Source organism: Macaca fascicularis, chromosome 11 (assembly GCF_037993035.2).
Source record: "Macaca fascicularis isolate 582-1 chromosome 11, T2T-MFA8v1.1".
Classification (NCBI taxonomy): Eukaryota; Metazoa; Chordata; class Mammalia; order Primates; family Cercopithecidae; genus Macaca; species Macaca fascicularis.
The window spans coordinates 10,230,494-10,255,514 of record NC_088385.1 but is presented as its reverse complement, the minus strand read 5'-3'; the positions used below and the strand labels follow the sequence as shown (position 1 = coordinate 10,255,514).

General features: G+C 39.5%; 2 protein-coding genes across 23 annotated transcripts in view; one reads left to right on the top strand and one right to left on the bottom strand.

The window, feature by feature from the left end:
• Positions 1 to 260: 260 nt before the first annotated feature.
• On the bottom strand, positions 261 to 24,609 carry YBX3 (Y-box binding protein 3). 12 transcript variants are annotated; one of them, XR_012419953.1, is made up of 11 exons: positions 24,136 to 24,609; positions 20,351 to 20,414; positions 19,365 to 19,398; positions 16,811 to 16,900; positions 14,380 to 14,502; positions 11,738 to 11,989; positions 11,113 to 11,319; positions 5,278 to 5,375; positions 3,107 to 3,281; positions 2,418 to 2,518; positions 261 to 820 (listed from the first exon to the last, which is right to left on the bottom strand). XR_012419953.1 is itself a non-coding variant. In XM_005570132.4 (10 exons), the coding sequence occupies exons 1-9, from the start codon at positions 24,395 to 24,397 to the stop codon at positions 2,453 to 2,455; spliced, it is 1,119 nt and encodes a 372-aa protein (XP_005570189.3). In that variant the 5' UTR covers positions 24,398 to 24,609; the 3' UTR covers positions 261 to 820; positions 2,418 to 2,452. The 12 variants fall into 12 exon arrangements, 8 of the variants coding, with proteins under 8 accessions (XP_005570189.3, XP_005570190.3, XP_015285863.3 ...); XR_012419954.1 differs by having other exon boundaries at positions 3,107 to 3,278; XR_012419955.1 differs by having other exon boundaries at positions 3,107 to 3,278; positions 5,287 to 5,375.
• LOC135966153 (uncharacterized) overlaps positions 23,407 to 25,021 on the top strand; it is a 133,482-nt gene continuing 131,867 nt past the window's right edge. For 9 of the 11 annotated variants that reach the window (XR_012419960.1, XR_012419966.1, XR_012419961.1 and 6 more), the window contains exons 1-2: positions 23,407 to 23,621; positions 23,820 to 23,903. Coding sequence is in view for 1 of the 11 variants with exons in the window: in XM_074006237.1 (XP_073862338.1) it covers positions 24,396 to 24,944 (549 nt within the window). In the remaining 10 variants the exon portion in view is untranslated. Of the gene's footprint in view, positions 24,950 to 25,021 lie in introns of all 11 variants that reach the window. The other 2 variants (XM_074006237.1, XR_012419963.1) reach the window with 2 other exon arrangements.

Below are 25,021 nucleotides of genomic sequence, written 5' to 3'. Positions count from 1 at the left end.
AATGAAGATTACTCAAAGAGACAGTACCAAATAATTCATGCCTACTACTGACCTCAGACATGAACTTGTGAATTTCCAGCTGTACATTTCAACAGGAATCCAATTTTTTATCATCTCAAGCTTATATGCCTAAATTTGTGAAACAGCATTAATTTAATTTACATTTGGCTTTGAATTTGCCACTAATCAAGTCAAGTAAAAGAAGTGGTGGAGAAGACAAACACAGGCTAAGGTCGGCAAAAATACACTCCTATTAAACATTTTGTCCTTTGAAGGGTAAAAATTTTATTTTTGAGGAACTTCTTACTGCACATTTTCAAAGAGAGTCACATAAGAAAGCAAAAATGTTATCCTCCCCTCATCCTAGAAATAAATAAGAAGGACATAAATTTTTTTTTTTTTTAAATCATGACACTTGGAGGTTTAGCACCAGCATCCAAAATGAACAAAAACGGAAAAAAAAGCATTTACTATATATTTCAGATTTCTTTGGTTGGGGTTCTCCCCATGCGGTATTAATATTTCTTCAATATATATATTACCAAAACAGTAAAAACCAGGAAAAAAAATATAAACCTAGCGGTCGCTGAAACTGGGGAGGCTGCTCTCTTGTCTTCTGTGCAGGCAGGTTCTCAGCTTGCTGGAAAAATTTGTTGACATTTTCTTTTTGTAGTTGTTTCTTAAAGAATAACAGTAAACATTCCAATGTCCAAATCTTGCTTTGTCTTCCACTTTATTGCTTGAATGTTTCTTTGGTGTTGGTAAGGTTGTGGCCTGCTTTTTGCTTTATTTCTGAATGGTCACTAATTCTTTAGGTCACCTGGGAAAAATTAAAATCAAACTTACAAAGAACGACAAAGTAATCATGAGTAAAAGAATAAAAAGGCAGAAATTATCTGCTTTTCATATAATTAGAAAAAGAGTACTTCAAATGCTCTAAATACAAACACATCTTGTATAGATCTGTAAGCAATATGTTAATTAAATGGAAACTCTCGCTTTTTAATAAAGTATTTTTATAAACCAGAAGTCAGTACATAATAGCAAAAATTTTATAAAATTGTATAAATGAAAATTACCATTACTAATGAACAATACTCAAAATCATTTTAGTGGCTGCACCCTATCTCCTAATATGAAAATACCACAATTAGTTAGCTACTTACCAAATGTCACAGACTAAATTGTAAAAATATTTTTTCCTAATATTTAAAATTATTTCCTTAGAAACAATACCTAGAAATAATGTTACTCCATAAAAGGTTATGATCATTTTTATGATTAATATGCTACTCTAAATCAGTTAATTCCAAGTTTGAATAGGGAACTTATTTCTGTGACAGACTGTCCATGCTACCCAAGATAAAACAGAATATTGCCCTCATAGCAAATGCCTACCTAATCAAAGGCTGATTAAAATCCCACATCATTGGATATAAAAGCAGATGGCCTTAAGACACAAGAACTTATAATAATCCCAAAACTTCATTTATGAAATGTTAACAATTTTTGAAAAACAGCATTGACACCGAGTTTACAACCTCTCTCTTAACTAAAAGCTAATGGAAAGGGTGATAACCAAGAAGTATAAGAACTAAAGTCTCAGTTAAAAGGGTTATAGGAGGGAAAAAAAAAGCCCAGAACTTATAATTGAGTTGATCTTTCTAGCTACAATCCTTTCTATGTAAATAAAATGTCCAAGATCTTTAAAAGACAGAAAAAAGTAGAAAATGACAAGAAAATAACAAGCTATCCTTTTATGAGAGGTTATTCTTTACCATACCCTATTGTAAACACTTCCTGTTATTTCACTTAATAATCCCTGCAACAACCCTAGTAAATATAATTAGTATCCTAATTCTTACCAGTAGCAGACAGTACTGAGACAGAGGATAAACTGCTCAAGATCACCCAGCAAATGAGAGGTGCAGTAGAGCCTGCATTGGATAGAAAAACCTTGGCTCTTATACATTATGCTGCACCGCCTCAAAATAAATAAAGTTGATTATCAAACGAAAAGGGAAGGAAAAAAAACCTTTAGTTTATTCTACTGTTTCTGATTACTTAACAGGTTCTGAAACTGTTTCTGATTACTAAAACCAGGCCTTTGTTAGCAACTTTCAGCATCAGTTTTCCTAAGTGGTACTGGCAGTTAAAAAACTGCCTGTCTAGAAAAAAGAAGTTGAGTATCATCAACTCCGTCTGAATGCTTATACCCTCACCAAAGCTTATCAAAATGAGGTCAATCCCAGAAATATTTAACCACCAAATCACTCTTGCCACAGAATCCCAACAGAGACAAAGAGTTGGCACAGATGAACTGCAGAACTAGTTTAGACTAATTTGTACTCTTGTTGAGAAACCAGTAATACTAAACAGAAAATACCAACTCAAGACTGGGCTGCCCCAGCGCTTACCCTGCCGATGGTGAAGGTGCCTGGGGAGCCTGGTGTTACTCAGCACTGCTCTGCTGGGTGGGTGGAGCGGGGTTCTCAGTTGGTGCTTCACCTGCCTTGGCCTAAAATGCAAAACAAAGCCATAAATCAGATAAAGTCACATGACAGTGGAAAGTTCAAGACGGAAAGTTCTTCAAAGTTTGAATTTTCCTGTAAAGGAAAATTAGCATGCAAAAAATTACTCTTATGTATGAGTCACAAATTAGTACCATATTCAGTCCCTGGCATTTCTACCAAAACAAAACAAAACCAAAACCCCACAAAAACAAAAAACAAAACAAAATTAGTACCATAGAAGAACAGCTTACAAACGGCAAACTACATACCGCTACTCTCCATGAAGTCTGTGACATACAACTGCTTTCAACTCATGTTTAGAGGCAGCTTCCTCTCGATTAATGCCTCTCTTATTTGAAGAGCCCTAAATGTATGAGCTCTGAATCCCCATTAGTATGGGTCATTCTTTCAGAGAATGTTAACTGGATTCAAATATTTGGTCTGTGTTATGTGCAAGGCACACCCTATATATACAGATCTTGAGCAAAATGTTTTTGTATTTGTTAAGTGTCAAGTTATCATGTGATAAAACCACTCTTAGAATGCTAATTTGACATGATTAAAGACAATCCACCCTGACTGGTTGGATTGACCTCTTTGCCATCTTGTGAAGGAGCGTTAGGAAGACGCGGGCGACGCCGGTAATTGTAGGGACGCCGGTATCCACGGCGAATTGACGGCTGGTTTGGACCACTGGAGGCTTGCTGATTTTCTTTATCTTCAGCCTCTCCAACTGCTGGGGCAGGTCGTGGGCGAGGAGGTCCTCTGCTGGAGGGAACACAGGACAAAAGAGAACAAGTGCCAATAGAACAAAATAGAACAAGTGCCAATGGGACAGGGCTTCTCCAGAAAATAAGGTTTTATTTATTTTTAAAAATTAAGAAGTCAAGTGATCAGGACCAGGCGTGGTGGCTCACCCCTGTAATCCCAGTACTTTAGGAGGTTGAGGCAGGCGGATCACTTGAGGTCAGGAGTTTGAGACCAGCCTGGCCAACATGGTGAAACCCCATCTCTGCTAAAAATATAAAAATTAGCCAGGTGTGGTGGCATGTGCCTATAATCCCAGCTACTTGGGAGGCTGAGGCAAGAGAATTGCTTGAATCCATGAAGCAGAGGTTGCAGCAACCAGAGACTGTGGCACTGCACTGGAGCCTCGGCAACAGACGGAGACTCCATCTCAAAAAAACAAAATAAACAAAACAAACAAACAAACAAAAAAAGTCAAGTGATCAGTACTTATTGCTAGAATTATTCACAGGCCAGTGCAGCAAAAGGAATCGAGGTTTCATGAAATTAAAAAAAAAAACAAAACAAACAAAAAAACACATTTTCCATCATTTTCCCCTTTCATTTGAATACCTATTTGCAGTGCACATACACATACTGAACACATACTCTGTTCCTATCAGACCCTTTGATAAGCACTAAGAATAGGAAAATTAAAAAAGAGAAGAAGAGTAGTCTGGCATCTGCCTTCCATGAACAGAATTTAGTAGAGACTAAGGGAATTAAACATGAAAAGAAACAATATTATGTGTCAGAGTCTGTGCTAGTCGGTTTTCAAATTAAATATTTAATTTGAATGGTAATTCTGTGGATGAGATTTATAACGAGAAAACCAAGAGGTTTAGACGATAAAGTGTACGGTTGAGCTGTATAAAAGTGCTGCTTTTATAGGTTAAAAAAGGTCAACTATGACTTTCCAAGATCACATAGCCAGGGACTGACGAAGCTGAACCTCACACATGCTACTGCATCCTTTTTGTTCCAATAAGACATTTCTATGCCATCTCTTTTATTTGAAAGTCCTTAGTACTTAATCATTCGTGATTATGCCTAAAACTGGAGGGAACCTTGTGAAGAAAAAGGATACAATCCTTTTACAATTACATTGGTAGAATCCTTTCCCAGTATAATATACTTTTTCTTCCTTTAATAAACCCATATTGACACATTTCAAGGTAGCATAAACACCATTCAGGAAGGAAGTTGTAGTTTTCCCACTTACCACAAAGGGTAAGATAAAAGAATGGGCAGGCTTATAGTATAAAAAGCTTCAAAGGGATCTTAGGGAGGGAGTCTAGCCTAACTCAGTCTTCAAAAGGAATAAAGCACAAATACAATAACCCAGCATTCACTAATATTAACCTCAATGGTGGTAATAATATCTAATACATATTGAGGTCTTTATCAGGTACCACACTAATTATCTTAGCTGCATTAGTACCTTTAATCCCCAACTACAGAATACCTCTGTTTTCAGACAGGGTCTCACTCTGTTGTGCAGGCTACAATGCAGTCCAAGAACATACATCTAATGAATTGTAGGGTAGGAAGATAAATTCAGGTGATCTGATTATACCCTGATTTAAACCCTCTACTGGACTGCCTCAAGGAGCAATATTCAGTATCCCAAACACCCTCTGACACTCAATTCTTCCTCCATTTGCAGCATTACCACAGAATTGCCCACCAATAATTTATCTGATTTATTTTGATAAAAATTAAGTATTAATTTACATCATATTATAGTTCCAGAATACAAAATGATGCTTTGGCGCCGCAGAGATAACTAAAAAATCTAGTATTAAGTAGGGGGGAAATGTCACACCACCACCTGAAAACTCTGGCATGCAATCAAAGCATTCACATCTTCTAGATATATAATGAGTCCATTAAAACAGAACCACACAGTCCTCATTCTACCATTAAAGGATGTGCACACAAGTCCTTTAATGGGCCATTAGTGGAAAATGCCACATACCTACGGTACCTTGGGCGGTAAGTTGGATTTCGATGAACCGGTCCCTGAAGCTGTGCTCCCTCTGGGACTCCATCCTTCATCTCTCCAATCTCACCAGCCTGGAGAGGCAATGAGAGCTGACAGTGAGTGTCACAGCACAGGGGTAAGATACAGTGCATATAGCTATGTTCAGAACATTTTTGAGAAGTAAAAAATAAAATGCTTCATTAAAGCTAGGCACTCTCAGCGGTAACACAAAACTATTTATGAGTAAATCTTTGTGAACGACTGAAAAGGAAGACAAACCTAGTCTGACTAGAACAGTTATTTGCTTAATCCCAGAGCACCTCACTTTATTTTTGTGCATCAATTTAACATTTTGAAATCGGATACATCTCATTCATCTATTTAAATAAAATACTCTTTTATTTTTCTTTACAACAAAGTTACTTTAAGCCAGTGGAATAAAATTAACTTATTGTACTACTTCCAGGGGGAAGAAAGAACAACTTAAAAAACAAACAAACAAAAACCCACCAACAATGCCTGCAATTCTTTACCATACAAGCCATAGTTTAACTTTATTTTCTTATCTCAAAACATCCCTTCCGCCTCCTAGGAGCCAAATATTGTCCTTCATATTTCGTCAAGAAAAGAGACACAGTCAGAAGACAGTTTCCACATTCTCACTAGCAAATCTACCAAGCTCCCTGTATTTACATTAGAATGTTCTTGTCTCCCCTTACCCTGGATAAGTGATCCAAGCTCATATTTGAAACCAACAGCCTCTCTATTCTCATCAAGTAGATACAGCATGTTAACTCTATTCTTCACTATAGATTTTTGCCTTTTCTATCATTTCCATCCAAGCATATATACCCAGTGAAATAGCACCCATACTTTTCAGTTTCTTAAAAGTTTGAAATAAGCACAAAGTTACAGAAAAGTTACATGTAATTCTCAGATCCCATTTGAGTTTCACCATTTGTCCCAATGATGCCCTTTATAGCAAAAACACCATTTAGAATTATGCACTGAAGTAAGTTATATCTTTTTGTTTGGAGCAATTATTTATTTATTTGAGATGGAGTCTCGCTGTCGCCAGGCTGTAGTACAGTGGCGTGAACTTAGCTCACTGCAACCTCCGCCTCCCTGGTTCAAGTGATTCTCCTGCTCAGCCTCCCAAGTAGCTGGGACTACAGGTGTGTGTCACCATGCCCAGCTAATGTTTTGTATTTTTAGTACAGATGGGGTTTCACCATGTCCACCAGGATGATCTCAATCTCTTGACCTCGTGATCCACCCGGCTAGGCCTTTCAAAGTGCTGGGATTAGAGGCATGAGCCACCATGTTGGTTTTCATGACCTTGATGCTTTTTTAAAGATGACAGACCAGTTATTTTGTAAAATATCCCTCAACTTAGGTTATTTGGTGTTCACTAATGATTAGATTTTGTTTTTGCATCCCCAGCAAAAGTGACACTGCATTCTCCTCACTGCATCCTGTGAGGTGGCATATAGTTCCAATTTGTGCCATTACTGACAACGTTCACTTTGATAAGTGGTTAAGGTGGTTACCTGCCACCAGGGTCCTCCTCTGTAAGTTCACTCTTTCCTTCTTTGTAATTAATGAGTCCTATGTGAGGAAGTACTTACAAAGTGTGTAAATATACTATTCCTTATCATATTTTTCAATATATTGGTTTATTTATTTATATTTTTATGGACTCATGGTTTTCTATTTTATTCAATGAGTTGTAATCTGTTACTATCATTACTGGCCAACGGGAACCCCTTCAAGCTGGCTCCTATCCTTTTGACATGTTTCCAACATTCTTGGAGTACTTCTTCCCTTTCTGGCACAACATGATGTTCCAGGCTCATATTGTACTTTCTCTGTCCCAGCTCTGAAATCAGCCATTTCTCCAAAGGGAATTCTTTTTGTTTGAGAATGTTATTTAAAAACAAAAAATTGGGGGACAGGTATGCTCAATGCTGTTACTAAGGTATCACTGCTTTCAGGAACTTAATAGACAGAACTATGGAACACATATACACACAATGTTACATATATATGTGTGTCTATGTATGTGTATGTATGTGCGTGTATGGCAAACACACATGCCTACCTTGATCTGCCCATCTAATGGCTTTATAAGTTGTTGGTGAGATAAGGGGTAAGGGAGAGACTGGGGCAACTCTGCATTGTAAAAAGCAAATCAAATCACGCAAACATCTTGCTCTGCTCTCGTATCTTCTTCTAGCTACTACCCCATTTCTTTATAGACATACATACTAAAGAAAAACCAAACACCATGACCACCACTACAGAAACCTCAATGGGGGATATGTCTCCTCTTCCCACCCTTTGCTGTTTCTTAAGTTCATTCTATTTAAACTTTTGTCTTCACCAAACCACTAACCTCCAAGTTACCAAATCTAATAATCAATTCTCAGCTCAATCTCCTCTACTTATCAACAAGCATTTAACACATTTCATTCTTGAAATACGTTCTCCTTGGCTGCTCCTTCTCATTGTCCTTTGTTAGACAATCCTCATCTTCCTAATCTTTAACTGTTGGTGAGTCCCAGAACTTGATCCTGGAATCCTATTTCCACCTACACTCACCTTATAGTTTATCTCATCCTGCCCCTATGGCTTTAAATATCCTGTTTTATAACTCCAAATTGGCCAGGCGTGGTGGCTCACGCCTGTAATCCCAGCATTTTGGGAGGCTGAGGCGGGCGGATCACAAAGTCAGGAGATTGAAACCATCCAGGCTAACACAGTGAAACCCCATCTCTACTAAAAAAAAAAAAATTAAAAAAAAAAAAAAAAAAAAAATTAGCCGGGCGTGGTGGCGGGCACCTGTAGTCCCAGCTACTCGGGAGGCTGAGGCAGGAGAATGGCGTGAACCTGGGAGGCAGAGCTTGCAGTGAGGTGAGATCATGCCACTGCACTCCAGCCTGGGCGACAGAGCAAGACACCATCTCAAAAAAATACATAAATAAATAAAAAGAAATTTAAAAAAACTCCAAATCATTATTTACAATCCAATTTCTCCCCTTCAGACTCCCATTCTCGCTTTTCCTGGGACCTGATGGACTTGATCCCTTGCTCCATTTAGGTCTCTTCTCAACTACAACTTAATGAACTCCCCAAAACGCTGTCAACCACTGTATCTAAGGCTACACCTTCCATCCTCCAGCCACTTCCTACCTCTTCCCTCTGTTTTTTCTGCCTACTTAACACCTCCACTTGTACGTGAATTTACTATGAGAAAAAGACCTCCAAAGAATTTTCACCTTTCCCTCCAAACCCAATCTTCTTCAATATTCCCATATTTGTTTAAATCAAAACTACAGAGGTATTATTTACTCCTCATACAATACATTGCCATTCCTCATACTCCTCATTCAATCCATCATGAAATGACGACACCTCTATATGCTTAAAACATCTTCCAAATCTAACCATTTAATGAGACCTTGCACTGACAGCTTCTCTAAAACAGCCCATGTTCATCTCTCTACTGAGAAGATTACAGCAGCTGTTCTCCCTCCTTTTAACTCTTGCCTTCTGTGGTCTAGTCCCAACAAAACAGTCCAATAATCTCTTAAATGTTTCTTTACTGTTGAGATCCCTGTACTGGCTTCTCATCACATTTACAGTAGGTCAAGTCTTTACAGTGGTCTACCAGCATGACTGACCTCCCCTGAGATCTCACCTCATACCCTCCCCCGCTTCACTCACATCATCCCCATCATGAGCCTCTCTTTAGTTTCCTAAGTAAGCTCGGCCATTTCTTCCTTAGAAACTGTGAGTCACAAAAAAAGACTGACAGAAACAGCAATTAACGTGTATAAAGGATGAGAGTCTGGCAGAAAGACTGGGTGACATGAACAAAATGAATTAAAATTAAGTTCTACCACTTCTTGTCCATGTAAAATAAAAGCTGCTGATTTTTAAAAATAATCAAATTCCTTCATTTGTGACAATAACAAAAAATATGGAAACCACTCTTTCCCTCAGGCTATAGAGAGCACTGAAGAACCAATTCCAAATATCTGTCACTTGGCAGATGCCACAATGTTGCTCCCTTCCCTCCATCATATAATTATTTTCTCAAAGACAACAAGTACCTAGTAGCTCAGTGAATGATTCTACTTAATTTTCAAATCTACAGAACTATTTTCTTTAAAAATGGAAGTCATTCAGTCACTAATAAATCATGCTATATTATGTCCTTGCATAAGGCAAATACCACAGGCCCATATATTCCTATTTTTTTCTATTATGCCCAATACATTTCATAGCACTGTAATAGAAAATGTTGGCAAAGACTTTTCTATTTGATCTCAGTAATTTTACCATCCTAGAGATCCATCTATATATTTTTAAGACATCACACTGACAACTTTGAAGTAGCTTAGATATATGGATGAGAGCTTTAGGAATTTTCTTTTGATGATCTTGACTGGCTCAATCAGACTACTTAGTCAGGGAACTAGTAGATATTATACAGATTATTAAAAAATACTGTTTAAAGGATCAAGACAACTTTTACTTCTGACATGGAATAGGTAGGAAAGTCAGTCATTCAGTCCACAACTAAATGTAGTTAGGTTACGGGAATAAGTAGTGTACATGTTCAAAAGGAGCTTTCGATTAGCTTCTGTGCATCACGTTTTACGTGGCACTAAGGAATGACTTTGCTCTGAAACTTCAATTCCTAAGGTGAAATACATTTTATTTCAAAAGACATGAAAAAGAACCACCACGCTTTCAGCAAACATGACATATGTTGTATACGCCAAACACTAAGGAGGAGTATTTCAGGAAAGCACTATTAAGACACTAAAAATAAGTGCATATTACAATCTCACTGACTTTTCCTGTCCTTGTTTCCTAGAAGCCCCGAGTGCTGCCCTAAAGCTACTATGTCTCATGTACCCAATCTCTCCATATATGTAAGTCTACTTGTTATTTTTAGCACATTTGTCAGGGGCAGCTGTTGAAGAGTAGAAGGAAAAAAAACAAGAAAGAACACAGTCATGCATGATGGGACAGGAGAAGGGTAGCAAAGAACAGACTGAACATAATGTTCAGTCAAAACATCTAGTGGGGGGGAAAAAAAGAAACCCCAAGGACACTAAGGAGAAAAAAGTTGTGGCTAGTGATAACAAAAATGATGACCTATCCCTAGTTTTCCAAGTTCCCCAGGAACTGCAAAGTTGATGTAAAGTTTATTAAGCACAAAAACAACAGCTGTACTAATATTTTGCAGTAAAAAAGCAGAATCAATAATCAACAACCTCCATTCTGGTAGGTTGCCTTTAAAAATCAGCACAATCTCATTTAAATCTAATACTTTATAAACGTTATGTATGCTGTAGGCATCTTTTGCTAAATCCTTTATATTTAACCATCACAACCCTATGGTGCAGGCATTTAATGCCCCCATTTAATGGATGAACTTAATCTAAAACTTGGTTTACTCAAAACCTCACAAGTAGCAGAAACAGGATTCAAATTAAGCCTGACTTCAGAGTCCAAGCTCTTACACACTCCACCTGTCTTGTTACCTTAATTATTTTTTCATTCTTCTATCAACTAGAAACTTTAGCCACGAGGGTTCCCTATTATAGGCATGGAACACGTGGTTTTGCTTCTAGAAATGTTACCGGAATGACTGCTTTGAAAAAGCAGACTGAAGGCCTTGCCTCAAGCTTGTGTAGCATCAGGAAGCCATAAGCAAGGTTTCTGCAGCTGGTGTTGGAGGAGGAGGAGGAAGAGGAGGCAGAGAAGGACGGAAGGGTGAGGATTGCTGAAGAGAAGTCTCAGTTGCAATTTTACCTGTATTCTGTTGGGATGGGGTAAGACCCGTGAGCGACGGTCAAAGGTCTGTCCCACGTGGTAAGGCGGGAACCGCCGCTGCCGGTACTGAGGGCGATACTGGGGGCGGCGCAGCTGATTCCGGGCCCCAGAGAACTGCCTATCAGTGGCAGGGGGGTCAAATCCTTCACTGCTGCCGCTCCCTTCCTCCTCCTCCTCCCCAGCGTACTAGCGAAGCAAAGAAACAGAGATTCAGAAGAAGTTTTAGCAAGGAAAGAACCAAAGAACACCATTTAGGATGAGTATCACCAAAAGAAAATCTCCCCAAAGCAATAATCCTTTCCATTATACAGACAAAATGCATTTAACCCAGATTATCATGTGATTTCCTGGGATAAACTACATTAAGATTAGAGTAGATCTGTGCAGATAAAATACCAAGAAGCAGAAAAGCAAGAGCAATCAATCTACAATCAATTTAATATTAATCTAATTAGAACTTGTATCAGCTAACCCACCACCCAAAGAGTATCTGCAAAGCTTATAATGTTTAGCTCCATCAAATGCATGTCTCCCAGGATTTACCATCCACTGAGGCAATGTCAGGGAAAAGCCAAAAAAGAATACATTTTATGATGTTACCAACATATTTGACCCAAGTGGTATTCTTCCTACAACAGTCTGTAAAGTGTGGATGGGATCTCTGAAAACTTCCAGGGGGTCAGCGAGGTCAAACTATTGCCATAATATTACTAAGATGCTATTTGCCTTTCCCAGGCATTCTCTCAGAAGTATATGGTCTCCCAAGGGCTACAATGACATGTGGTCTCTCAGCAGACTGAATGCAGAAACAGATGTGAGAATCCAGCTATCTTCTATTAAACCATACATCAGAGATCTGCAAAAGTATAAAGCAATACCACTCTTTTCAATTTAAATAGTTTTTTTCCATAAATACTGTTATTTTCATGAACATATAATTACTTTAAATAAATACTTTAAATTTTACTTTCTAATATAATATTAATATAAATACACATTGACAAAAGCTCTAGGATCCTCAATAACATGTAAGCATATAAACAGATCCCAAATCCAAGAAGTGTGAGAACCACTGACCTATGGCATGACTCCCTTTATATGTTTAAGAGTAAAGCTTTAACCATACTCTGATGGTAATAAGCCCTAATCCTGGAGGTTTCTAAATACAGAACTTATTAACAAAGGAAATTACTGATTCATTTTATATTTTTCCTCTAAATTATATCATATATTACCATTTTACATTTTAAAAAACCAAACATCCTACAAAGACTATGTGATTTCATGTCTGACTTTAAAGGGGATGTGCAATTGTCTTTAATGGGAAGTAACTAGATTTTAAAATGAATAAATAAAAAAAGCAAAATAATGACCCATTACTTTTTTTACAGGAGTGTATTTAAGCTTTGGACCCTTCCAGAACAAGTCCACATGTGCAACCAAACTCTCCCTCCAAAAAAGCCTCAACTAGTGTAACTTCAAAAACAACAAGCCTTTCCACTCTTCATAAAACCTCTACCAAAGATGAGATTCACAATTATGTAAATGTTTATTTGCACAGAAAATGCTTACCAAAATACTAAGTGTGAGACAACATAAACTGTTTTTCTTCTTAGGCTTATCTTTCTCTTTTGCATTTCACACAATCAAATCTTTTAAGAGTTTTACAAAGCATAATAATGGCACCAGCACTGCTGAACATGCTCTTTTGAGAGATACTGAACAAGTTGTTGGGACTTAGACATTATGACAAAAAAGCTCATTTATGTCTACACTTATGAGTTTTAATAATTTTGTTTCTTAAGCGTTTTAACAATTTTGTTTCTAAATATCTTTTATATGCATAACTTTAGAATTGTCAGGTTTTGGAGGGGAAGTCTTTAAGAAAAATTTTTCACTGAATGTTTTTCTACCACTTTTACTTTTGAATTAACCTAGGAGTCAAAATAATCACAGTTAGAGCTCTGTAACTCTGATGAACTTGAAAGAGAACATGTAGGAAACGCTATAGCAGCTCTTTCCTAGCTACCCCCTCATAGCTTATTAAAAATCAAATAAGATAAGCAAAAACAAAGAAACAAGTGCGAAGTCCTAAGGAATCTGACAGAATTAATTTGGGCAGGGTGTGATGATGGTAGAGAAAAGAGGAAAAGCAGTTAGGTAAACAGAAAGATGTAAATCTATCAAAACATAAAGATAGGTCATTCTCAATCTGCAGATATTTAATTCTGTTGCGTTTTTCTTTGGATGAGATAGGTAGTCACAATCCTGTGCTGACAAACATTCGGAGTTTTCTTCCATGTGCCAGTACCTGGTTCTAATTCTAGAAACACCAAGAACTGATTCAAATCTAGTAAGTTCCTCATGACCACAAATATACCGGGTCCGTTTTGGGTGCCTTGAGAATACTCCTATAAACTGAGCCTCCCAAGAAAGCTCCAGCCAGATTTGCTTACACACTCTTTCCCCTGCATTGAAACCAATCTAAAGAACTAAAAATCCACAGAATCACTTATTGCTTCTTTCCTTTGAAATAATGGAAAAATGCTATGCTAAATAAAACAGCCTCTTAACCAAGGCAAATTAGTTAATAGTTCCCTGGCCTGCACTTTTATTGCCTATTCACAAGTTATTTCCCATTCTTTCACCAACGAAATTTTTATTTTCTTAGAGGTCAACAGTGTCGGCACCAAGGAATGAACAACAAGGTTAAGTCAATGATGGAAATTGCATTCCTCTTTGCCAGTGAATGTGTGACTAGGTTCTGGCCAGAAAAAAGAGCCAAATGAAGAGAAACCTTGTTAAAACCTCAGCACTGTCTCCCTTAAGTCTTCCTGTTCCAAGATAATTAAATGTCTATTACTTGTAGCCAAATATATCCTGACTGATACAACTTCTGAATGGCAAGTTTCTAACGAGACCAGTAGCTCTTTAAAAATTTTGAGCACTAAAATTTCCCCTTTAGAGTACCGTGTATACTGCTCCAGTGATGGGTGCACCAAAATCTCAGAAATCACCACTAAAGAACTCATTCATGTAACTAATCACCACTGGTTTCCCAAAAACCTATGGAAATAATAAACATTTTAAAAAATAAGATAAAAATTTCCTCTAAAGAAAAAATAAAAATCACTTAAATCATTTGTCTCCAGGAGAAGACAAGGCATTTATCTGCTCCAAGTACATACACTTAATTCCATGCATGAAGAATTTCTCAATCACTGGTAAGTAACAGAAGCAACGTACATTCCGGGGAGGGCCACGGCGCCTTCCATAGTAGCCACGTCTGTAACGGCGCCGATCAGCAGCGTAACGACTCCCTTCCACAGGAACTCCATCCGGGCCAGTCACATTGGCAGCTTCTGCACCCTGAGAAGAAAAGAAAAAGATGGCCTCAAAATTAAAAAGAACATAAGCTAACTCACAAAACAGCCTTGGACTGCAAGAGTGTAAGACTGGCAGAACATACTAAGAATTCACACTGTGAGTTTAAAAACAGATCTAGGTTTTAAACAAAGTGAGCAAGGCACTTCACAACCTGATTTAAACATGTATGGCTTGTGTGCTCCCACAACCTGAGCTTTGCTTTCTTGTCTAGTTATGCCAATCACAAAAGCAATGTGTAACCTCTTTAAAGAACAAACTAGCAAATATACAACTGTCAAAGTAGAAGTAATGCTAGACCAGGAAGACTATTCCTCAATGGGAAATATCTGAGATACTGTTACTTTCCTAGAATGTGTTGAAACCTATGTTAATCTAGGAGGTACCAAGAGAATCCCTATTCATGGGCTCACGTGATTCTCTGTCCAGCACAAAGGTACTGAGTGAAACTTCTCCCATTTTGGCAGCAACAAGAAGAAAGGGTCTTTGATGAATAACATTCGCCACACATGTAGTCCTTCTTTACACTTTCCTTCTTTAGACTATCCTTGAAACAGATTTAGAATTCTTATTCTCATATGGACAAATGGATAATGTTTCAAAAATGTAAAAAAAAAAAGTAGACCAAGAAGATTTCAGAGAAAGTATTTCACACCCTACATCAATTTGTAAAACCCCGAGTTCTGAAAACATACAGAAGAAAAATCAACCCAAAACAATTTTTTAAAAATTGGACGGGATATCAGAGATCCTCACAGACCAGCATGTGCCGGTGAGTGACCTGGAAATCTGAAAGACTTACAAGATACCCCGGAGATCACACTGGTAAAGATAATCACTTAAATTTCTGCATCAAATGAAATGAAGTGTTTTCTTTTAAAACACAATGGTTTGAGAGCCATTAGGAACATGAACTATGGAATGGTATATGTGTACGTGGGAGGAACACATACAGGGAGTTAACCTGTCATTCATTCAGTTAATTTCTAATTCAGCTGCCACGACTACCTGCCATGGCAGTTATGCTATATGTAGTTTTAGCGTGTTTTTAATCTAACTCAACATTGTTTTACTAATATCTGTAACAGACTAAACACAAAGCATAAAGGATACTACTGACATGGAATTAAATATATAACAGTATTAAAAACTTCTGTAGCTAGTCTTCAGGATAATCCCTCAACTTCTTGGATTCAATTCACCTGAACAAAGCTATTTTAGGGTCTATCAGGATACCTTCAGCTTCCCAAAATCCAAACCAAACAGAAAACAAAATGATTAATATTCAATTTCAATTTCCTTTTATTGAGATTAAAATATACTTTACCATGTACTATTTGTAGGTAGAAGTGCTTACAAGTCAGCCTGAAAACTTTACTTTGATAAAAGAAATCTTCTGCCCCAAAGCAGTTTTTTTTTTTTCTTTTTAGTTTTTGAAACAGAATCTTGCTCTGTCACCCAGGCTGGAGTGCAATGTCTCAGAGGTACAGACTCCACCTCCTTGGTTCAAGCAATTCTCCTGCCTCAGCCTCCTAAGTAACCAGAATTACAGGTGTGCGACCACAATCAGATATTTTTGTAATTTTAGTAGAGACGGGTTTCACCATGTTGGCCAGGCTGGTCTCGAACTCCTGATCCCAGGAGACCCGCCCGCCTCGGCATCCCAAAGTGCTGGAATTACAGGTGTGGGCCACCGCGCCCAGCTGCAAAGCAGTTGTAATAATAAGATAGTTAAATTTTAATCTGCATTTCAAAATACATACCTTTGGTACAAAAATAAAAGTTATTTTTAAATTGAGAAATGAGCTTTTCTTTCCATAATCAGAGTCGATCACTTATTAAATAAGAATTAAAGTATCTTTATTGCAGAATGTTTAAATATTTCTGCTGGCTGGGGGCGGTGGCTCACACCTGTAATCCCAATACTTTGGGAGGCCGACACAGGTGGATCACCTAAAGTCAGGAGTTTCAAGACCAGCCTGGCCAACATGGCGAAACCCCGTCTCTACTAAAAATACAAAAATTAGCCGGGCGTGGCGGTGGGTGCCTGTAATCCCAGCTACTTGAACCTGGATGGCGGAAGCTGCAGTGAACCAAGATCGCACCAATGCACTCCAGCCTGGGCAACAGAGGGAGACTCCATCTAAAAAAAAAAGATTCTGTATAAAAGTCACTTCCTGCTATTGTACAAAAATTCCAAAGTCATGTCAATTAATAAGGGGCTGACAGACAATTTACTGTGCAACAAAACTATGTGCCAGCACTTTGATACCCAACCACAATTTCCTCTCACCTTCTCTCCTTCAACCACATCAAACTCTACAGTTTCTCCATCTCCTACACTGCGCAGATATTTCCGTGGGTTATTCTTCTTGATGGCAGTCTGGAAAGAGAACAAAAAATTTTATTTGAAGTAAAGAGAATAGAAAATTTTATTCAAAGTATATTTCAATATTGGCCAGAGATGTCATTGCTTTCAAGTACACTAGAGTGAACCTGAAGAAACTGTTGATCAATTATTATTTTTCCATCATTCTCCCACTAACTTGGAGCTCTAAAACAACAACAAAAAAACCACTATAAAACTATATTCCACATTACTTTCTTGATTTGTGCTATTCATCTTGACAGGTAGATTAAACAAAACATGTTTTTCCTATAATTGCAGTATGTGCAGTGACTACACACTACTGTCCCAGGCTGATCACCTGATCATATTAGCTGTATTAATTACCTCAAACCAAAGATGAAGCTGTAGCTCCATCAGCAAGGGCAAAAAAATGCTTTTGTGAGATCTTACATACACACACAAACACGTATTTTAGGGATAGAGGTTCCTGTAGACAACAGAAACTACTCACTTCAATAGGGATTTTTAAAATGTGAGCTAGGCTTGAGGGGGAAAGGAGGCAGTGATAAGGAAAAAAAATTAAAATGCCAAGGGGATAACTATTTCTGACAGAGTAAACAAAATTGTCTCAAGAATCAGAATGTATTAGCAATAATCTGGCCTCCCCCCTCCTCCCTCCCATTTTGTAGATGAGTTAACAAGAGGCTAACAGTTAAAGTGATTTATCTGAAGTCACAAATGTAACAGCCCCAGGGATGATGGGGGAAGTGGAGGAGAGGGAATTCATATCCCTGTAGTCTACCTATATGATATTTATTCAACATTTCCCCCATCACACAATTCATATGTCAACAAATCCTATGTTTCCTATAATACATTAAAAGGTTAGTGAAGATGCTATTCTTCATTAAACATCTACATCTAAATATCTCCTTATGAATAGGTACTGTTCTCTCTTTTTCAATCAATGAAGGCAGAAAATAATTCCTGCAATGCATTTCCATTTCTTTGGCTGGTATCTCTAAACAGTTAAAGGGGCTTGAGTTTCTATGGAACTAGGTCAACCTTATTTTACAAAGCGATTAAGCATGTGTAATCCAGCCCATCCCCTAACTCCGAGTAGGAGGGAAAAGAAATAGTGAGCCAATAGAGCAGAGACCTCACCCATAGAGGAAAAACGGCAGTTCAGGACAGGATATATGCGCACGCAGCATGAACATTCAGCCATTCCAAAAACAGCCCCTCCCTGCCGGCTCTCTCCCTTTTTCCTGTTAAACTGGGCAGGCCTCAACACACTGAGGTGACTCACCACACAACCTCACGGGGGCTGGAATCGGGTCATATACTCACAGGCTAATAAAGCCAGCCACCAATACAGCAACTTCTGAGGATCTTTACCTCTAGCAGTCTTCAGCATTCTTACCCCAAAAGGTCTATTAACCTCAAACCTCCAAGTATTATAAACAACTCTATTATGACCCTAAAAGTCACTGTATCTCAACAAAATAAATCTACTCAAATTATCTAGGTACAACTGAGATATATCCAGTCAAATAGAAATATAAACAATAGAAACCATAGCTAGATACCACTCTCTCCAACTCCTACTGCCACTCCAATACACACACAAACCTAAACAGAAGGAAACAAAAACACAGAAAATCAGATGTATTCTGGACTTCTGCATTGCAAGAGAACGGGCTGGCATTAGTACCTGCTGCTCTATCTTCCTTACTGTTATCCTCTGAGAACACATATTTCAGACAATTCACTGAAAACTAAATAAAAAGAACACCAAGGATAGTATTCTTTCTCTTAGCCTATTTTATAAAGGAAGTCTAGGATATATTAGTAACAAAATAAATAACATCCTAGGCTATCAAAGCAAAGAAAAACTGAGGCACCAATAGCAGAGAAGCTCCATATCTTACCCATTGCCTCTGTTTCCTGCAAATCTAAGGGAATTTGCATCTTTTGACCTGGATATGTCCTAACATGCCTCATTTAACAAGAGTGAGGGCTACCCTGGAAACTGGAAGTTTTCTCATCTTACTATCTGCTTCTCTGTGCTATTTACTTCAATTGAGAGCTGCTCTGACAGAAGAGCTTTAACTAACACTTACCCAGGCAGAAGCCAGATTGGCTCCAGGCAAACACTAAGGAGGAACCACATCAGGAGAACAGGATGCTAATATGGAAACAGACTTTTTTTTTTTGCCTAAGGACTCAAAGTCTTTAAAAATTAGAAAGTGGTCTAACCAAATATTGCTTTATAAAACTGCAAAAATAAAACTATTTGAAAACAGTTAATATGATAGGACAGAAAAAATTATTTGCCAATCTTAAAATGTGGAACTGAGCTCTTGTTGCAAAATAAATCACAGAAAGAGTTTAGATTAAAATAATAATCCACAGGACTTACTTTTGGGAAAGGGATGACAGAAGATTACATACCCCCTCCTCACATAGCAAATGTAATATTTATAATCCCTCTTACCTGATGTACAAATACATCTTCTTTGGTGTCATTTCTGTTGAAAGACAAAAAGCTCACAATTAAAGGTAGTAGGTATGTGGAAAAACTTAAAAGAACCTATGTGTTATTAATTTAAATCCCAAGTCCTCAAAACACAACATATATTTTCACTTATTTTCTACACTCAATTCAGACACCTAAAATCAATCCTTGTTAAACATTTCTAACTCCACAAGCCACCCACCTTCTTCCACATTGCCACAGTGCTTAGATCTAAGCTCATAGACTCAACATACAGAAACATCCCCTTCCTCTGTCTCTTTCTGAATCACATGGTGTGTAATCAGAGCCTTAGATTTTCCTCCCAGCAAAAGCAAAGCAAGACAGTTAAAAGGACAGGGCACAGCTGTGAACTAGGCTCTCCTTACACTGAAACTTAAAACAGTCCCCCACCCCCACCCCACCAAAGGAGACAAGAAATTGGAGGAACTTTAAGAAAGGGTGGGAAAGCAAAGAAAATGTCGATATCACGTAAAAACCTCAGAATACACTCCCAACATCTTGTAGTTGTGTTCTCATTCCTGTATGGTTAAAAGCCGCCACAGTTTAGTTTCTACATAGGACTAGACCAGAAGTGGGTTAAAGATCCAGCTCAAGTACTGACTAGTTGGGTGACCTTAGGAAAGCAGCTTAACCAGTCTAAGACTCCATTTCTCCATCTGTGAAATTATGGATATTGTCTCATTTATCCTAAGGCCCTTCCCATTTCTGATTTTATCCCCTCCTCCTTTTTTTCCTTAATGACTAGACTTTACGAAATAAGTTAGTGTCCTGGAAATGTATTTTAAGTAATATTTAACAACCAGTAGCTTAGAAATAAGAACATTACAGTGCTTAGAAACCTAAAAAATTTATATAAGCCATTAATGAAGTATGATAAGGGATTTATAACTGTTAGTGCCACAATGTAAGTATAATTTAAAACATGCAAATACACACATACATACCGATTTATAAATCCATATCCATTTCTGACGTTGAACCATTTGACAGTGCCAAGGACTTTGGTGGCTAAAATAGGATTAAGCAGATAAATTAGTATCTGACCTACAAAGAGATAAAGCTCATATCACTAAGATCTTGATAACATTAGACAAAGCCTAAACATACCTAAAGAAACCTTTAAAAGCTTAATTCCAAAATACATTAGAAAAAGAAAATGAAGCAAGCCAAGATAGTCTAAGGAAGCACTTTTCAGAAGACTAAACCTTTCTTCCTTATTCAACTTTTCAGGAAAGTCACAAGATAAGCAGTGATTATGTCTATACAATTCTGTAATCATTAAAATTGAGAAACACTGAAGGAAAAAAAAATGTTCAAGAAGAATGTTACAAGTTTTAAGCTAGACAAATGTTGTAAGTTCAAAAGAGGGGCTACAATAAAAGAGTGAAAGACCTTAATACATCACTTTCATACTTCGAAATATTAGGCAAACTTGAATGAGAAACATGGTAGCTCCTTGTTAACAGGCACTCTAGAAAGACGTAAAGCAACTTGTCCAGTTGCCAAATGGGAGCCCATCAGAGGAGTCAAGAATAATAATAGAACTGCTGCTGTCTCAATCCAGTTCGGTACTTACCACCCTGAGACATGATATAACAGGTCTTTTCAAACCACATGAGGAATTTGGGTTTGTTTCTCTGTTTACCTTGCTCTCTACAGTTGTGCGAATCAAACTTAAGCATTTTCCATAAAATCCCCCTCTTTACTGTGATCGCTGTCTCTACCTCATGAACAGGACCACTTCTCTACAATGCCTGGTTTTAGCAGAATTAAGAGAAGGAATCTAAACAAAATAAAACTTCATGTAACTTGTATTTTGTAGGTTTATATTTATCTCAACTATTTCATGTATGATCTTTGGAATCAATCGTGAATGACAAATTCAGTACTTCTAGGAAATGTCCCTGTCTAAATTCAGGAAGTGCAAAAAGCAATTATCTAGACTTAATGAAACAGGAAACCTGATAATAGATTACCTTAAAGACAAAATAAAGAAAAAAGGCTCAGTAGAGAATGAAAGTAATTATTAACATCAATCCATGCTGTCTCTTCATAAAATACAAAGTTTATAATTTCCAAGGATAAACAATAAGGCTTCACTTTTAAATTCAAAACTAAAATAGTAATTAGGACTCGCTCTGTTGTAGGCAGGGTTAGTTCTGAATTTTGCTAGACTGATACACTTGGGAAAATACTTTAGCTCTCTTTGTGGGGGGGAAAGAAAAACAAAAACAAAAAACATGTCTTTATATCTCCAAAGTTATGCAGTCTACATTGATTAGGCATTCTCCAGCTTTAATTCCAAAGATCTCTCATCTCTCCAAAGGAGAGATCAAACCCAGGCAATCTTACGCTTGAGGCCACTCTAATTGGAGCAGCAAGACAAAGGACAAAAAACCAGTTGAGGTTTTAGATGTAAATGTACACAGAAGAGGTCCGTTTTTGATACATGCATATGCATTTAAGTCAGGCAATATTCCAAATAATATGCTTTTAGTGCCTCTTTTTATTTGCCCAAAAAATTAATTACCTGGGAAAATATAAAGACTGGAACTGTTTTTTAATATCTAGCATTGTTGATGGAATAATCTTGACTAAAAAGGCAAAACTAATAATACAAGGAAAAGATGATAAATAATTCTCAGGGCTAGCCTCAATCCAGGCTGAAGGTTATTTTTACTCTCCAATGTAGTTTAAAAAAAAGTTTTGTAATTCCACAAATACTTCTCTGAGGACTTTATATGATCAAATTCATTCCCACTTCTTGCTTTAAACCATAAACCTACTACATATACACTAAGGGGAAGGTTTGGGGAGGAACACCATAGATTTCCATAATATTTATCAGAAGGAAAATTTTTTTGCACTCGTGAAAACAATTTTTCCTGGTCTATGTGCCTATAAACTCAAGTTAAGCCCATTTGCAAATACTAGAACATAACCATTTTAGTCAGCACTGTGCCTAGCACATCTTAGGCATCCATGTGTTTGCTTGGCAAAGGAAAGGGGATGGCAGGACACACTAGACAGAGACAAACAGTGTTGAGGCGTCATGTAGAAACGGCTGTCCTTCATTTTTAGAGAGATGCAGTAAGAGTGGAAAGATAAAAGTCATCAGACTCATCACCAGGGATCTGCAGAGGCAGTTGGTTAAGGAAATCAACCTTCATTTATCTGTTTCCCTCATCTTTAAAGATAGTAGTATCTGCTTTCCCAATCTCAGAACTGAGTACAGGATTAAGTGAAAAACCGCAAAAGTTTTCTACAAAAATAAGGCATCATTAAGAATGTTATCTTAACAGTGCTTTGGAGAACACAAGGTTGTCTCTCTCAGACATCTGGCAGAAAGTGTTCCAATAAATATTTGCTAGAAACATCATCACAATGTACTACTGACTAGATTTAAGTAACTTTTAGTCCAGTAAAATGAGGCCTATTTTGTTTCTTAACCTACACAGGTTACAATCACCATGTTGTTTGGTAGGGACTTAGTAAAAGCCCTGGAAAAAAAAGAGGAAAATAGTCCTCTCAAGGTGGGGAATATTGAAAGCTGTTACACTTTTCTCACATTGTTCCCTCAACTTTCTTCCCAAAGGGGAGGTAGGGCTCAGAGAGATCAGACAAACATGCCGCACCCCAAATAGTGAAAATGTCTCCGAAGCATCCTACACCATCTGTTAACATTCCTGTGTTCCTGTTTAAAAGAGTGAACGATATGGACACACACCCTTTAGGGAGGTTATTCACCACCCACCTGCTTTGCAAGCGTTTAAGAACTCACACAGGGCGTTACTTAAGAACAGAACGCTTAAGTTACGTGACTAAACCAACAACCATCACAGAAACCCTTTCCATCCACTGCTCCCCTCCAAATCTGAACATTTCATCTTCCTGTTTCCCTTCCTAGGTTACAAGTGCCAAGGTAACAATGTTTTGAACTAACGTCATACTCCTACTTCCGACGAAGTTTTTTCAGCTGCTACACCACGTGCGTTCCCACAGTCCGGGAAGAGGGAAGCGTGTAGCGATTGGTGGACACTGAATGGCTGTTTGCAGCAGTGGGCACAGAGAGGGGGAGGAGGACGTGGGACTAAGATCCAAGTTTCCCGGAGACGATTGCAACACCTCTTTGCTGGCATGGAGCCGACAGGAGCATGGCGTCTTTCCCATGCCCATGTGGGAAGGGCGTCAGGGAGAGACACCCGACCCTTTCTGGCAAGAAGCTTTTCTATCTTTCCCTCCCCGTTTCCTTCTAGCGCCTTCCTCTTCCCCAAAGGAATGCTCTCCTTTCCCAGATCCCAAGCAAGGACCCAAAGTGCCAGGCCCACGTGTCCGTCCTTCCCCTACGTCCACATCCATCTCTACCCAAGGTCCCCTCTCCCAGACCGCCTCTCTTTTCCTCTCCAAACGCAGGCATTTTCCAACACGGCAATCCGCGACAGTGCCCGTCTGGTAGACAGAAGTTAAGACCTAAACTTTCTGGCCCGGAACCAGAAGGTAGGTGCACGCGGCGGCGAGGAGCGCGGGGCGCAGCGCGCTCACCTGGGAGCGCCAGCAAGGGAGGCGGCCAGCGGCGGCCGGAACTGGGGACGCGGAGACCCCCGGGGACCCCGTGCTGTCAGCGTCTCCAGCCCGGGTGGGAGATGTAGCGCGAGCTGCCCACACGTGCTCCGCGGCCGGCCGGGCCCGCCCCACTACTGCATCCCCTGCCCTCCCCGGCCTGACTCACCGAGAACTTTTTTCTCCGCGTCTTCGCTGCCGGCGGCGGTGGCTAAAGAGGTGGCGGCCGCGGTACCCGTGGCTGCGGGGGCCGCGTCCCCACCCGGGTTTCCTGCGACGTGGGCGGCGGGCGCCGGGGCCGCGGCCTGGGGCGCACCGCTGCCCACCGGGCTCTTGGGCGCGGGGTCCTGGGGAGCCGCGGCGGCCGCCTCCGTCGGAGCCTGCGGGAGGGTGGTCGTGGTGGTGGTGGTGGCCTCGCCCGCCTCGCTCATGCCTCCTCCTCCTCTGCTCTCGCTCAGGCGCCTCGGTGGCGGTTGGTCGGCGGTTAGCGCGGCTGGTGGTCGCGGCGGCCCGGGCTCGCTCTCGGGGAGGCCGGGGCGGATCTCGCGGCGCAGGCGGCGGCGGCCGAGGTGGGGTCGCGCGGCGGAGGCGGCTCGAGCTTTGGGCTGCGCGCTCGTTCTTGGGCTCCTCGCTCGATCTTACTGCCCCAAAAATGGCCCCGCACAAGTTTTTCTAGGCGGCGCACCGGCCCGGGAGGGAAGGGCGGGCGAGGGGAGAGGGTGGGGAAACTTGGCTTGGGAGTCGGGCCCTGGGCTCTCATTAGCATTTAAAGGCGCCCGGTGCCCTTTCCATGGCTCCAATCCGCCGGGACGCGAGCGCGCGGGCCGCGTTGCAGAGCCAAGGAAAGCCAGGGTGAACGAGGCGCCTGGGTGGTCGTCTGGAGCGTTCCGAGGAGCCCGCGCTGCTGACCCTTTGTTGGAGCGGGGTGCAGGGGCTCTCCTCCCTCAACCCATCTTGACACCCGCAGCTGACCTATAGGAGAGGTAAAATAGGGCACCCAAACTACTCTGCGCTTTACTGTCTCAAACACTTGTTTTTAAATCCTTTGCATCTAG